The sequence below is a fragment of the Canis lupus genome, chromosome 27 (genome assembly GCF_048164855.1).
Source record: "Canis lupus baileyi chromosome 27, mCanLup2.hap1, whole genome shotgun sequence".
In the NCBI taxonomy this organism is placed as follows: Eukaryota; Metazoa; Chordata; class Mammalia; order Carnivora; family Canidae; genus Canis; species Canis lupus.
In genome coordinates this window covers 14,235,398-14,249,889 of record NC_132864.1, presented here as the reverse complement: position 1 = coordinate 14,249,889, position 14,492 = coordinate 14,235,398, and the positions used below count along the sequence as shown (strand labels likewise).

The following is a 14,492-nucleotide window of genomic DNA, read 5'->3' as shown; positions in this document are numbered from 1 at the left end:
CCACCAGACCCCGATATCAGGGTGCACACCAGCAGAAGAAACCAAGCTATCTCATCAGTGCCAGCCTGCCTGGCCTCACTGCCCGCTACCCTGCTCCCCTCTCCTCTGTACCAGCCAGCATGTCTGCACCACCTGGGAGAAGTTCCTCAAGCCTGGGTTTTGGGTCAGGAACCATGGCTCTGTGCTCTTGCTGCTACCAACACCATTTGGGGACAGCTATTCTTACCGATCCAGCAACTGCTGTGTTTACTGTTTCTCCTTTAGCCTAGGCCAGGTGTCTGTCTTGTTTATGGGTGCACACCTGCCCCAATAGCAGGCACACAGATCATTTTCCCACAAATGTCCCCTGAGGTCCTGGCAGACTCTGCTGGGTACACCCCGGGTGGGTGCCCCTGACTGACCTGATAGGTTGATTTCGGTTAAGGAGTCTCGGGTGGTGGTGCCCACAGCGGTGAGCAGGTTGATGGACTGGTCAGTAACATGATTACAGTAACTAAGGTGGAGCTTGGAGAGCAGGGGCATGTGGCGTATGATGAGCCGCAGGGAGGCGTCCGTGATGTCCAGGCCTGCTAGACGAAGCTCCACAATGTTCCGGAGCTTGCTCCGATTGTCCATCTGACCTAAGGGGACAGGAAGAAGAGAGGTGGCATGTTGGCCTGACCGGAGAGATCTGGTCACACTCACCAGCTACACATATCACACATGAGTTTCATTTGACCACTGAGTGTTTCCCCCCAATTAGTTCATACATTTAAACATCCAAAGATTTCACATCAAATCTCACACTTCTGTCTGGAAAAATCTGAACATTTAGAAACACAGCCAACATTCTATCCAGCAGTACTCAGCCAGTTGGAACAGAGAGACAGCACAGCACCTCTGGATCACCATGTAAGCTACAGGCAGTGAGCAAGGACCCCCACAACCATCGGAAGGAAGGCTCCCTCTTTTTTTTTTTTTAAAGATTTATTTATTTATTCATGAGAAACACAGAGAGAGAGAGAGAGAGAGAGAGAGAGAGAGAGACACAGGCAGAGGGAGAAGCAGGCTCCATGCAAGGAGCCTGATGTGGGACTCGATCCCAGGTCTCCAGGATCACACCCTGGGCTGCAGGTGGCACTAAACCGCTGCGCCACCAGGGCTGCCCAGGAAGGCTCCCTCTTGTGAGCCCATGCCCAGCTACAACTGCCTGCTCTCCATGTTTATGGAGGCTTGAAGCCAATGAAGGACAAATGAACAGAGAAGCATCAGGCACATGCAAAGACCCCACAGAAGACTGCTGGGTATGCAAAGAAGCCTCTGCTTTCATGCATCCCTTCTAAGCCTGAAGGTGACCAAGAACACATCACCTGAGATAGTCTCCACATCCTCTGGAAAAGGGCTAAGACCAGAGAAGGCTCGCGAACACATGCACCAGATAGGCCCTGTGGTGAAAACCAGGTCCAATGGCATGGCCCGGTCACACAGCTCCATGTTGACCCCCCTGGGGCACGCCCTGGGCCTGGCCACTCACCTGGCCTGTTATCTGTGGGTGGGGACAGGAGATCCCGCATCTGGGCGTCCTTTAGTCCTTCTACCCACTGGACATCCAGGGTCCGGAGTAACGGACAGCTAGAGCTACAGAGAGCTGAGACCGCAATCCACGAGCAGCCCGACAGCACCAAGTCTCGAAGCCCTGGGGGACGGGGGAGGGTGACAGGTCAGGAGATGCTTCCTGGCTCCCACCACTGCACCTCCGGGGTCCCTGGCCTAGTGCTCACCAGGCAACCGGTTGATGAGCCAGCTCAGCTGTTTCTTGGAGATATTGGTCCAGCTGAGGTCCAGGGAGACTGGCTGCCGCCGGATGATGCCGCTCAGCATCAAGGGTGTGATGGACTTGCAGTGGTTCAGATCGATGCAGGTCCATAACCGCTTATCGCAGCACCTGCGGGCCAGGCCCAACACAAGGGGCGTCGTCAGACGGGCTCATGCAGGGAGCCCCCTGCATGGCTGTGGCAACTCCTCCCCGACTCCACCCTTGATCCTTCTCCGCTCAACTCTTATCCTGCCCACACCTGGGCACCTTTGCTCTGCTGCAGGCGCCCACGGAAGATTCCAGTACCTGCTCTCCATTAAGTATTTACGGGGGCTTTACTACACCCCCTACACGCCACTTCTCACAACGACGTCCCAGGCAGACATCATGTCTTGCCCTTTTATAGATGCAATAACCTGGCAGAAGCCAGAAAGCTAGGAAATATCACAGCTGAAGGTAAGCTCAGTAACCAGAACCCTTGCTTTTAAAACCTGGCCACCTCTGTAAGGACAAGGAATCCACCTGGTCCTTAGAGCTCATCTTCCAAGGGCCGAATCAGGCCATCAAACAGGGTTCATTTCTTCTGACAAGACCAGTGTGACCAGATTGCTGTAGCCACCTGGAACTCTATGAGAAGAAGTGTTAAGCGGGACTGAGCTTCAAAGGAAAGAAAGGTCATCATGAGTGACTGAAGTGGGGACACATACCACACACGTGCCATTCCTGGTCTAATCTAAGCCTTAGCCTGGAGCCCGACACCAGGCCAGTCCCTCGCTGCCTCCCCCATCCAAGCTGAGCCAGTGCCCCTCACCAGCGGTTCCAGGTCCTGCAGACCCGCATGCAGACACACAAGTCTTGGTGGCTGAGGTAGCTGAAGACGGCCATCCACACCTCCCTGTGCATGACGTGGGCCGCCCCATCATCCAGGGGCAGCGAGTCAGGCGGGGGGCTGATGGGGGGTGGCCGAATCACGTGTCGCTCCATCTGGATGCACTTGGGTGGGGACACGGAGGGAGGGGGCCGGGAGATGACACGGGGTGGGCTGCGCAAGCCGGGCCCCAGCTGGTGTCGCAGCTCCCGGGGGGTGCCAGTGAGCCCCTTGCTGAAGCGGTGGGGGCGCTCGCAGAGGCCCAGGGGCCGCTTGGGCTCTTCGCTCTCACTCTCGGGCTCTGACTTGATGGGCTGGTGGTTCTCGTTGGCCAGGCTGTTCTCCGTCTTCTGGATCTCTTGGTTCAGCTCCTTGCTCAGCTCCTTGCTCAGCTCCTTGGTGGGAAGCCGCCTTTTCCTACGTATCTTTACCTTTTTCTTCTCCTCAGGGCCCTCTGCCCCCTCTGTGCTGGGTCCAGCTGTGGGGGAGCTGGAGCGTGAGTGGTCGCTCTCCCGGGCCTTGGGGGGTGCCTCGGGCAGGTCATCCTCCGGCTCCTGCTTGAAGCGCCGGAGAGGCTTATTGGCCAGAGCCATCCGGTCCTCGGCGTTCTTCCAGGACCGCCGCTGAGGGAGGAGGGGGAGTGAGGGCAGCTAAGCCCCTAGGCTCAGGGCTGCACCCACCCATGCCCCTCCACCCTGGAACCCAGGAACAGGCATGGGGGGAGGGGCAGACAGGAGAATGGAAGACGGTACCTTTTTCCTGAAAAGCTTATCTTCTTTGCCAGGTTTTAGCTGTCACAGGAAAAAAAGCATGCAGAGCTTGTTCCCAGGGTTCACAGGATTTGGTCCCCTCTATCCTCAACCCCACCACGAATCCACAGTCTCTAGAGTAGGGGATGGAGGATCACCTTTCCCATGAATCCCATCTCCCCTGTACTAGAAGACGGTGGGCTCTGACTGCGGCTTTTAAGAGAGAAGTTGGAAGGAAAAGAGTGTGGTCGAACTGTTCCCACCCAACTGACCTCCCACCCTGGGGCAGACCCTGAGATGAGAATTTGCCCACTGGGGTCCGACTGGGCTCTGGGAGCCAGTCCTGGAAGCAGGGCCTGCGGGTTCCCAGCGGAGACCACCAGGCGCCACCTCGTGGCAGAAGCGGGAAGGGCCGGTGGGCGGAGCGGAGCGGCCAGGATCCTCCGAGGTTCCCAGATCCGCAGGCCTTCCCCGTGGCAGCTTCAGCTTCCCAGGCTCCACGCCAGAACCACGAGCCGGTGATCTGGGCCTGGGGCCTGGGGAGCTGCAGCGCACAGATGCCTTGGAATGGCTGCGGCAACGGGCCGGAGGGCCGGGGAGGGGTGGGAAGGTGGGGGCAGCCCGGGACTCGGGAGTCCCCAGGGCCTCAGAAGGGCGGGGCAACGTGGGAGCACCTGCTGCTGGAAGTAAGTGAGACTGGATCTCCACCAGGGACTGAGGCTGCTGCCTAGAGGGGGCCTCGGCGAGAGGTGAGAGGAGGAACCGGGGGACGTTTGAAGCGTCGAGGCCTAAAGGAGTGGGAAGAGGAGTGACTCGCTGGGCTCTCTTGGGCTGGGCTCTCAGGACTTATGTGACCTGCCCAGGGCAGCCAGTGGCCAGGACCCTGAGTGGTCCTCACTGCCCGTGCCCGCCTCTGCCCGTGCTCCCGCCCCCAGGACCAGCCAAGGCCACCCACACTGCCCGCTCCCCCAAGTCCGTACTCGCTTGCGCCCGCTCAGCTCTTGGGGCTTCTCGTATTTCCGCTTCCTCCTCAAGTGCACATCGTCCGACTTTCGGCGCAGGATGCCATCCGGGGGCACCTTCTTGGGGTGCTCGTCGGACCTGCGCCGAGGCGCCTCCTCACACTCACTCCGCCGCTTGGCGGGCTCCTGTCCTTCCTTATTGTCCCGGTTCATCTTCTGTTCCTTGAGCAGGGAGCCGGGCAGGTTGGAGGCATACTTAAAGCCAGGGCCACGCTTTTGCTTGTAGGCCAAAAAGAGAGAAGGAACAAACAAACTGTATATCTTTGAACGTGCCCCACTCCGGGAACCCGCAACACCCCACCGTTCAACAGGGCAGGGACAGGCTGCATCTGGCAAGGCCAAGGTCCACCCCTCCCAGGCTGACCCCTGGGACTTGGAGCCCGGCACTCACTTTCCCGGTCTTGCCGGCGTGGTTACACTTCGGACACTCCCAGCAGTTTGGAAGCTCATCGTTGACCACGCCCTCTGACTCCTTAATCTGCAAAGGACACACGCCAGTCAGCAAGTGGGGAGGGGGCAGAGGATGCCACATCTGCCAGAAACATCAACACCCCCTCCCAAATGTCATTTGTCCCATTGTTGACCAAGAGGAAACAGAGATGGTCAAGATGGATGGGCTGTGGATTCTGGCCAGGGGTCACATCCTAACTTTGTCCCAAATCCACCTTTGCACAGGGATCACAGGCAAATCACCCCATCTCCATGGGCCAGTGCCCTAGATCGTGAAGTGCAACATACCTGTCTCACCATCATTCTGCAACAATTCAGTGAGATAACCTGGGTAAAGCAGCTGGCTCAGGGCAGAAAGGACCCCATCCTTTGTTCAATCATTAGTAGCACCATACTGGGTGCTAAGTGGGAGCAATTCCGAGGGGCTGTCCCTGCCCTCACAAAGCTTCTGATCCAGGAGACGAAATAACCAGGCAACTAAAACATGAAGGTTTGACTTCCAAAGGCAGAGGAAAAAAATCACAGTGCTCCCTTCAGAGTGGGAGGTGTGTACAGGACGATGAGCCTCAGGACAAACCCCCCACTACTGCCACCGAGGAATAGAGTCATTTCAGGGTGGAGGTAACATCTGGGGCAGGCCAACTTTGATCTTGCTTAAACACAGATACACACAGGCTGACACCTGCGCTGATGGGGAGGTGCCAGGTATGAGGACACTCTCTGGGCTCTGGGGTGGGGACAGCAGCCTCTTCCTTTCAGAGGTAGAACCTGTTGCCTAAGACAGGCAGGAACAGCACAGCAGTCCACACAAGAAGCCAGCCCTGCCCTGGGCACACCAAGGGAGCAGGTTCTTGGCACCCGGCAACACTAACGCAACCACCTGTTGTTACAGGACCTGTCCTCCTCTGGCCAGGCCTTGTTCTCCCAGAAGCCCCAACCCAGGATGCCAGCAAGCAACACAACCATCCGGTCTCTCCCTCCAGTCTGTGGCTGAGGGGCTGGGAAGTTGGTGGGTACGTGTTCTTTCCCTTCAAGACATGGGTAGTGGAGGGCTGAGCTGCTCCAGACCCTTCTTGTCCTCAGCACCCTACAGACTCAGAGGTCCTCTGGGGAAGGGAGTTCACAGCCCCCTGACATCAGCACCACCAGAGGCCCTCAGGGGGGAGCTGAGCAACATGGCCAGAGCCCCCCCGGGACTGCTCACCTTAAGGCATCCAGGGTGGATGATTTCATTGCAGATGGAGCACTCCATGAGCATGAGGTTAAACTTTCCTTCTTCCTCTTCCACTGTGTCTTCCTTCCCTGCCTCGCCACACACCAGGCACACGGCGGTATGGGGCAGCACTGGCTGAAGAGCCGGACAGAGCACAGCCAAGTCAGCAGGGGGCAGGCCCCGTGGGGAGCAGGTCACAGGCCAGGAGTCAGCAGCCAGCCAGCCCAAGCCCCGCCCATCGTTCATCTACTCGTTCATTCAAATACTGATCTGGCTACTACCTCCATGCCAGATACTAAGTGCTGGGAACAGCACCGAACGAGACAAAGAAGTCTCTACCATTCTGGGGCACCTGGGTGGCTCAGTGGTTGAGCATCTGCCTTTAGCTCAGGTCATGATCCTGGGGTCCTGGGATCGAGTCCTACATGAAGCTCCCCACAGGGAGCCTGCTTCTCCCTCTGCCTATGTCTCTGCCTCTCTCTCTGTGTGTCTCTCATGAATAAATAAAATCTAAAAAAAAAAAAAAAAAAAAAAAAAAAAAGTCAGGCAGCCCGGGTAGCTCAGCGGTTTAGCACTGGCTTCAGCCCAGGGTGTGATCCTAGAGACCTAGAGACCTAGGATCAAGTCCCACGTCAGGCTCCCTGCATGGAGTCTGCTTCTCCCTCGGCCTGTATCTCTGCCTTTCTCTGTGTGTGTTTCTCATGAATAAATAAAATCTTAAAAAAAAAAAAAAAAGTCTCTGCCATCCTGAGCTTACAGTTTAGTGGAAGGAGGCAGACAAATGAACAACGGTGTATGTTGTGACAGGGGATATGGAGAAAAATACAGCCAGGAGGCCCAGGAGTGAGCAATGCCTGGCAATGCCCTGGAACCATGGAGGCCACAGGCAGCATCACACAGGAGGAAAGACCCATGGGGTGGGGGTGGGGGTGGGGAAACAAGGCTGCGCGTCACCAGCGCTATCACAGCACAGGCCCCACCACCTTTACAGGGAGGTCTGCGGGGTCAAAAGCACAGTCAGAGGAACACTAAGATGTTATCTGCCTTTTCCAACTATGTTGACATTTGCTCTGGTGAGTACAACTGCTGGCACTGGTCAGGGCAGCACAGAGTTTGTCACTGCCACACATTTGTGACAAAGATCACCAGGTTGCACCAAGAAAGGTCTTTGGCAAAGCAGAAAAAAACTAATTTTATTAAAACTTTGGCCCAAGAGTATATAACCTTTTAATTTAAAATTTTTTTTTATTTTAGTACGTATCCTTTGAACGTTCTGTATGACAAAATAGGAAGTACACATAAAGCACTATTGCTGCATACCAAAGGACGATGGTTATCTAAAGGAAAGGCACTCGTGACTAAGCTGTGATCTGACTTGGTTATTTTCTCCATAGAACATCATTCTACTTGACAGAATAACTGATTAAAAAGAAAATAAAAAGAGTATTGGTAGATTTCTCAAAGACCAAAATGAAATGAGCCAGTCACTTCCAGAAAAACGAATGTAAAGCATTTGTTATAAATGATAAAATTCAAAATTTAAAATAGAAATTAGAATTTTGGAAAACTTATATTAGTCACCATGAACTGGACAGCTTCCTTAAAGACTTAGCTCTCAGGAGACTGGTGGTAGTAGTGTTAACAAATGTGGTTATTACTCCCCCCCCCTTATTTTTTTACATTGTATAACACTGTGTGCCCATATTTGGAAAATCTGTATAACTCAGTGAGCCAGTATTTTTCAAATAACCAATGCATGATGTTGTAACATCATGCATGAGCAAATAAACTTTTCCAGGGGCAAGAAAGACTAATGAATTTTAATGTAACACTATGAAAAGTTCATTGATACAGTTTCAGATTCCACATTGCAACTAACCTTTAAGAAACTGTCACCTGTTGAGTACCAGCAGAGTATCAGAGATATCCACCACTACCTGAAAAGACTATGAAAATCCTCTCTCCCTTTTCCAACTACAGATCTGTGTGAAGCCAGTTTCCTCACATAGTTCTTCCAAAACAAGGTATTGCGACAGAATGCAGACACACACATAAATGAAAACGCAGGTCTTGTCTAATGAACCCACATAAAAGAAGAGATTCACAAAAATATAAAACAATGCTTTCTTCCTAATCATTTTTATTTTGGAAGATGTAGTTATTTCTCATAAAAATGTTATTTTTGTTAACGTGTAGTGGGTTTATTTTTTCAAATGAATTCAAAGTATTTTTTAAACTTCCCCATTTTAATTTTGAATACAAGTAATAAAAATAAATAACCCATATAAACAAAGCTCTTCCAGGTACTCATAATTTTCAGGAGTTCTCAGGACCACGTTTGAGAACTGATGAATTAGACTATAAACACCTTGTGGACACTCACTCTTCCCCTTATGCACACCTCAGTACCTGGAATCCAGAGAAACATACTTTTTTTTTTTTTTACACTGAATTAGAAGAGCTTCAAATAAGATATATGCTCCACTAATAAGTGAAAAGTCTATAAAGTGGCTCAAATATTTGAATTCAAATAAATAGAATACTCAAGGCAAAAGAGCCATCATTTGTTCAACAAATACTTAATAAACATCGGCTAAAGCCTGAAGCAAGCAACCAAAGGGGGGCAACCGTAACGAGGAAGGCAGCTGCTCCCTCGAGCTGTTTCGGAGGCAGAACATGCTGACATCCTAGGAAGACATGGGAAAGTCATGTGCCAAGTGCAATGGGAAACAGCAAGTGGCTGATTTCTGGAGGACTCCCAGGAGAGGGTATTTGGGCTTCTATAGGCAGAGAGAAGTAGGGAGTAGGAATAGGAAAAAGGATCTCCAACCCAAGTGGAAAGGGACACAGAAGCAAGAGCCAGAGGAATTCAGCAACGGGGAGCACCTGGGGCAGAGGAGCACAGGAAGCCCAGAGCTGGGGGTACTGGGTGGGGAGCACCTGGTGGCCAGAAGATGATCTATGATGGAGTGGGCCAGGGTAGGGGACAGACTCTGAAATCGTCAGGCAGAACCACAGGCAAAGCCACTGCGTAGACTCAGGAGGGGAACCCAGGCCCAAGCCAGCAGGGAGACAGAGCTAGACAGTGTGAGGGATGAAGCTTTTCAAAGAGGAGCAAAGGGAAGGCTGATCATGGGGAGAGATCGATTGTGGGACATCAAGACAGAAGGGCCTGGAAAGGGAAGAGAGGTGGCTTGCATGTGCCAGAGGTGGGTAAACCATGGCAGGAAGAGCCACAACAAAGTGGAAAGGTTAGAAGAGTTAAGAAGGATGCTGAGGGTCAGGCCAAGTCTACACTGACTATAAGTTCCAGAAGCCCCATCAGGTTGGAGAAAGACATGCAAAAGTGAGGTTTCCTTCAATCAACAGTCACACTGTGGCAGACATTGAACTAGGCACCAGAGCTGCAAAGCACAGGTGACAGCAGAGACGGGTCCCACAGCTGGGCCTAGAACATGGGCAGGGGCAGAGCAAGGCTGAAGAGCAAGAGACAGCGCTGGGTCACGGCCCTGTGCCAGCTTTTAGGTGACACTGTTCTCAAGACCAACAGTCCCTATAGACAACCTCTCAAATCCTGACAGAATGCAGTGGGTCACGTGGACCCTCACTCCAGGGGGCAGGGGATATATATATATATATAGGCATGTTTAGAGACAACATTTCAAGAGGACTCCCACATTTCCTGAAACTCACTGAAATGACCTGGATACAAGTAACAAAAACACAAGCAATGAAACAAAAACTGTACAGCAGAGGAAGCAATCCACAGAGTGAAAAGACAACCTATGGAATGGAAGCAAATATTTAGAAACTGTGTATGTGATGAGGGGCTAATATGTGGAACACATGAAGAACTCCAACTCAACAAAAACAAAAACAACCCAAATTAAAAATGGACAAAGGACTTAAACAGATATTGCTCCAAAGAAGCCATGGCCAGCAAACATTTGAATGATGCTCACCATCAGCAATCATCAGGCAAGTGCAGATGAAAACCACATCAAAGTAACACCTCACATCCATTCGGGTAACCAGCATCAAAAAAAAAAAACAGTAAATCACAAGTATTGGCAGGATGTAGAGAAAATGGAACCCTTGTGTACTGCTGGTGGGAATTTAAGGTGGAGCAACCTCTATGGAAAACAGTATGGTGATCCCCAAAACAATTAAAAATAGAGCTACTGGGGCACCAGGGTGGCTCAGTTGGGTTAGGGTTAGGTAAGCACCCGACTCTTGATTTCAGCTCAGGTCATGATCTCAGAGTCATAAGGTCAAGCCCCTAGACGATGGGTTCCACGTTTGCCACAGAGCCTGCTTGAGATTCTCTCCTCTTCCCATACTCATGTGCGCATATACACATATGATCTCTATCCCTCTCAAACAAATAAATAAAATCTTTTAAAAGGTAGAGGTACCATATGATCCAGCAATTCTACTTCTGGGTATATATCCAAAATAATTCAAAACAGGATCTCAAAGAGATGCTGGGCATCACCACCACCCCCCGCCCCATGTTCACAGCATCATTATTCATAAAGCCAAGAGGTGGAAGCAACTAATGTCCATCAAAAGAGGAACAGGTAAAGAAAATGTACCATATGCAAATGGTGGAATATCATTCATTCATTTTTTTTTTAAGATTTTATTTATTTGAGGGATGCCTGGGTGGCTCAATGGTTGAGCATCTGCCTTCAGCTAGTGAGGGTTGTGATCCTGGGATCAAGTCCCACATTGGGCTCCCTGCATGGAGCCTGCTTCTGTCTCTGCCTGTGTCTCTGCCTCTCTCTGTGTCTCTCATGAATAAATAAATAAAATCTTAAAAAAAAAAAAAAGATTTTATTTATTTGAGAAAGACTGGAGCAAGGTGAAGGGCAGATGGAGAAACAGGCCACCTGCTGAGCCTGCCCCCAATGCACGGTTCCATCCCAAGACCCTGAGATCATGACCTGAGCTGAAAACAGACGCTTAACCCACTGAGCCACCCAGGTGCCCCTTATCAGTCTTCAAAAGAAGGAAATCCTGGCTGGGTCAGTTGGTAGAGTATGCAACTCCTTATCTTGGGATCATGAATTTAAGCCCCACGTTGGGCACAGAGTTTACTAATTAAAAAAAAAAAAAAAAAAAAAAAAAGGAAATCCTGATCCCTGCTACAATACAGATGAACCTTGAGAAGGTTATGCTCAGTGAAATAAGCCAGTCGCAGGAGAAACACCACTTCTATGAGGTATCTAAAGCAGCCACCTCAGAAAGTAGAAAGGTGGTTGCCAGGGGCTGAGGGAGAGAAAATGGGGTTGTTCGATGGAGATAGGGTTTCCATTTGGCAAGATGAAAAGGCTCCAGAGATCAGCTTGCACAACAATGGGGGTATATGTAATATGACTGCACTCTGCACTGGACATTTGAAAATGGTTAAAATTCTGTTGTGTTTTTGACCATAATAAAAAAATCAAAAACCAAAAACCACTAAACTAAAACAAAAACTCACATAGTACGTGCAGAGGAAGAAGGGGAAAGTGACCCTGGGCTCAGAGGAGGAAAAGCACCCAAAGAGAAGGATGTGCCCCATGCCAGGCTGAGCCTTCGGAGGAGCTCACCCAGGAATCCTGTCCCTCCTGCCCAGCCTGCTTTCCCACAGGAGCAGAGATCACTGTTCCCACAGGGAGGACCTCGGGGCCTGGGAGCAGCACCCTGCGGAAAGGCAATGTGTGTGTTGGACAGACACACGGACTGAACCTGGGGCTGTGCCCAGTTGCCAGAGCCTGTGTGCACTGGCCCTGTCTTGGAGTGGGGCTGGGGCAGTGAGATAGCCAAGGGGCTGGCCGAGCTCTCTAGCAGCCTAGCTCCGAAGCACCATAAATCAATCCTCTTCATCTGGGGCAGCCCCCTCAGGAGGGGCACTGACCTTCCACCAGGACCTCTGACTTTGAAAGCAGGATAGGAAGGAAGGGAGGGCCTAGAACCATCATGAACTGGACCGTAAATGCTGGCAATGGGGTCACAGACAGGACAGGCTGACATCTTTAATGGCAGAGACTTCAAAGTACTCAGTCATCCAGGGAGGGAAGGAGTCTTTAACCCCAACAGCCTATGAAGAAAAAGGAGCCTGGTGCAGTAAGTATGCCCCCACATCCTGCAATGTGAAATCTGAAACAGCACTGGTCACAGTCCCTTTTCTCTCCACAAGAGAGCATCACTTAAAGGATTCTGCATCTGGAACATTCTCTTTAAGGGAGAGACCAGACAGACTAACAAGCAGAAAGACAAGCCAGGGAGGTGGGGTCTGGCTTCAGAGAGGGCCAGGGTGCAACCAGAGGAAGGCAGTGTGGCCACCCCTACTCTGCCCCCAGGGCATCTCTGTAGAGTTCATGCCCACCACACTCACCGCGATGCACTGTCGCATGATGCAGCTCTGCTTCATCCGCCCGGGGCCCCCGAACTTCTTCATGTCCTTGCAGAAGTGGCACTCTCCACACTCGGTCCGCAGGCAGGCCTCGCACTTGCGGCATCGCGTCCGGCGCCGGCGAGCTCCCGCCGTTGTCCGGTTGGCGGCCAACTTCACGGCAGAGGCTGGGCCCAGCTTCCCCTTGGGCCGACCTACCGCCCGGTTCTGCAGGAGAGCACACAGGACGGGTGAGATGGGCCACGGGCCTGGCCAGACCCCCAGTGTGGGGTGTCCAGAGCTGATCTGCTCAGGTCCCAACCCAAGGACCTCAGACGGTGACTTTATTTAAAAACAGGGCTTTTACAGAGGTGATCCAATTAAAGTTATTAGGGTGGGCCCTAATCCAATAGGACTGGTGTCCTCACGAAAGGGGAAATTTGGACACAGGCACAGAGAGAGTAAGTGTGGAGGTACAGGAAGGAGATGGCCATGTGACTGGAGTGTCTTTAAGCCAAGGAAGCTGGTAGCCACCAGAGGCTGGAAGAGACAAGGCATGATCCTCCCCTAGAGTCTTCAGAGAGAGGACAATCCTGTCAGCACCTTGATTTCAGACTTCTGGCCTTCAGAACTGTGAGAGAATAAGTTTCTGTTGTTTTAAGCGCCCCAGTTTTGGGTACTTCATCATGGCAGCCCCAGCAAGTGAACAGAGGACACCCTGCTTCTGAGAGCAAGTCCTGGTTCAAGACCCTTCCACGGCCACCACGTCTCAGCACAGGCCCCTGCCTGCCTCCAGCCAGGTTCTATTTCCCTGGAGAGGCCATACACAGCCACATGGAAGACTCTGTCCCCTCTGCCAGGAACACAAACTCCTTTCCTACTCCAGTTGGGTAAGACCTATTCAATTTGCAGGCCCCAGTCTTCTGACAGCCCTCCCTGGCCTGTGTTCGGCAGGGCACCTCCCACGGGCAGTATTTCTCAGGAGCCTTCACTTTGAGACAGAGAGCTCAGGAAGGCAGGTATCAAGACTATCTTGTCACCGCTATCCTCTAACAGGATGACCTGGCACATAGGATGTGCTCAATAAACCAAACAAACCCTGGCAGAATGAGACATTCACCCTAAGGAGCCTTGACTTCTGAGTTCTCTACATGGGCTCCAAATGCTTCACTCCCTGTGACTCTGAAGAAAGCAGAGAAAAGGACGATGAACGCAAGGGCAGTGCAAAACACAAAACCAAACCAGCCAGCCACAGGTCCTGCTCTCTGGGCCAGCAGCCTCAGAGCCCCTTGCAAACCAGGATCTGTGGGGGAGCTCCCAGGCCAGTTGCTGGAGGACACTGTCTGCTGAGGTCTCCAGTGTACAGGGACCGGCAGTGGGAGGGACCAGGGTGGTAGTGTGCTGCCTGAAGCATCTTTCCAAGTAACAGGAGTTTGCTGAAAAATGGTTCATTGATGAGGGAGACACACTCCTTACCCCAAAACTATCTGATCAAATTGGCATCTAATGCTTATAGACCCTTTGCAGCCAATTAATCTCAAGTCCAGTCCCAGCCTTTTACTTGCTTCCCACACTTGGATCCCTAACAAAATCCCCTCCTCTTCTCAGCTCGAGGGTCCAGAAATGTGGTGACTATGTATCACAACAGTGCAAAGGGTCCTCCCTCCAGAGACCCCTCCCCCCAACATCACAGGGGTTATCGAGATCACAGAACCACACCAGGAAGAAACACAGCCCACCTGTGAATAAAGCCTCGCCATTAACCATTTTTTCTGCAGTGCAGTGGTCCCTGCAGAGAGCTGAAAATCTCACACTCCATACCACCACCCCCCTTTGGTATTGACACCTAGGTGGATCCTTCCCTCAATTTATCTTCCTAGCAGCCTGCCAACACTCAAAAGAACTGCAAAGCATCTGAAGTGCTCACCTCAGGAAGCACTGCTACCCTGGACCTTTATCCCATTCAACTAGCTCTGAATTCCAGAGGAAAGGGAGACAGGAGACCTGGCTCCAGTG

At 51.9% G+C, this 14,492-nt stretch overlaps 1 protein-coding gene across 17 annotated transcripts in view; it reads right to left on the bottom strand.

Moving 5' to 3' along the window:
- Positions 1–14,492, bottom strand: part of KDM2B (lysine demethylase 2B) — a 121,189-nt gene that overhangs the window by 6,857 nt on the left and 99,840 nt on the right. For 12 of the 17 annotated variants that reach the window (XM_072802433.1, XM_072802425.1, XM_072802427.1 and 9 more), the window contains 10 exons: positions 12,480–12,704; positions 6,089–6,232; positions 4,826–4,912; positions 4,393–4,662; positions 4,087–4,200; positions 3,416–3,454; positions 2,607–3,286; positions 1,761–1,924; positions 1,514–1,675; positions 402–620 (listed from right to left, as the gene is read on the bottom strand). In XM_072802433.1, coding sequence (XP_072658534.1) covers positions 402–620; positions 1,514–1,675; positions 1,761–1,924; positions 2,607–3,286; positions 3,416–3,454; positions 4,087–4,200; positions 4,393–4,662; positions 4,826–4,912; positions 6,089–6,232; positions 12,480–12,704 — 2,104 coding nt within the window. Of the gene's footprint in view, positions 1–401; positions 621–796; positions 1,425–1,513; positions 1,676–1,760; positions 1,925–2,606; positions 3,287–3,415; positions 3,455–4,086; positions 4,201–4,392; positions 4,663–4,825; positions 4,913–6,088; positions 6,233–12,479; positions 12,705–14,492 lie in introns of those variants that run through there. The other 5 variants (XM_072802426.1, XM_072802428.1, XM_072802436.1 and 2 more) reach the window with 4 other exon arrangements.